The 1,116-nt window shown below is 51.6% G+C and overlaps 1 protein-coding gene across 1 annotated transcript in view; it reads right to left on the bottom strand.

Moving 5' to 3' along the window:
• Positions 1-6: 6 nt before the first annotated feature.
• Positions 7-1,116, bottom strand: part of LOC118327818 (vesicular inhibitory amino acid transporter-like) — a 3,673-nt gene continuing 2,563 nt past the window's right edge. Inside the window, 1 exon segment of the mRNA XM_035661288.1 lies at positions 7-1,116. This exon segment is cut by the window's right edge and continues 15 nt beyond it. Coding sequence (XP_035517181.1) covers positions 190-1,116 — 927 coding nt within the window. The 3' untranslated portion in view covers positions 7-189.

The raw sequence follows: 1,116 nt of genomic DNA, 5'->3' as shown, positions 1-1,116 counted from the left end.
TGTGTGTGTGTGTGTGCGCGTTACTTCTGAACTGATGCAAGAGTGAGTGCGAAAATGTCCGCGTGTGTTCTGTGCGCGCTTTTTACGCATGAGTTAAGCAGAAGGGCCGCGCTTGCCGGGAACTCGTGTGTTTATTATTTTTTCACTAAATGGGGATTTGCAGTTAACATCTAGTTCCAGCAATGCAATCTACTCTTCTATGTTATATTTGAAAGCCTCTACTAGCCCCTCTATCGAGTGGATAAAACCAGATACGCTGCATATACCTCCTATTACAAAGATGGCCACGTCAAAGAAAACCTGGTGCCATAGCAGCTTTCTCCATAAAAGCTTAAGGTGGAAGAGACTGGGAAGCAGAAAGCACAGGCCTGCGCCTGTCAGGCTGCCGGTGAGACCCATGAGGAGGGCGAAATGTGGCACATAGATCGCCATGAGCAAGGTGAACACAACAAGGATACATCGGAGAGAGAGTCCCCAGGATTTTAGGCGTCCGTCGCCTCCGTAGCAATCTGGGAAATACGCACGGGCCCCGTCATTAAAAAACGATTTCTCTAAAACCTCGACGGCGGCGAAAAACGGCAGCGGATACGACAGCAAAGCTTTGGCCACTAGGAAGATATTGACGACGGCTCGGATGGTTGGGGGCAGGTTGTCTGTGATGACCTCCTTGGTTTCGTCAGCCCAGGTCAAGTAGGCCACCAGGGCGAACAGGCCCTTGAGGATACAGGCAGCGATGTGAGTCCAGTTCATCATGCAGTGGAACTCGCTCGGTTTGTACATGTTCCCCTCCAGGGACGGCAGGAAGATCTGCGAGGTGTAGCTGAACACGATAATCCCAATGGAGATGGGGAACTTCTTGACGTCGATGTAAAACTTGACCTTGTCCCAGGCCCAGTCCCTCGCTCTGGAGAGGCAGTACGCTATCACCAGGACGTTGATGACAAAGTGGGCCATTGTGCACAGCAAGCTGAACTTGGAGACGGCTTTCAGGTTCTTGAGGAAGGCGCAGGGGAGCAGAGCGGCGGTAGCGATGATGGCCCAGGACTTCTGAGAAATTGGCATGTTGGGGAAGCTGTTGTACATGAGATTACCACTGACCACCACATACAGGATGCA

Source organism: Morone saxatilis, unplaced genomic scaffold (assembly GCF_004916995.1).
Source record: "Morone saxatilis isolate NCDOM2014 unplaced genomic scaffold, NCSU_SB_2.0 Contig18, whole genome shotgun sequence".
Lineage (NCBI taxonomy): Eukaryota > Metazoa > Chordata > Actinopteri > Moronidae > Morone > Morone saxatilis.
Note: the sequence above shows the minus strand (reverse complement) of the source record. Positions and strands in the feature narration are given on the sequence as shown.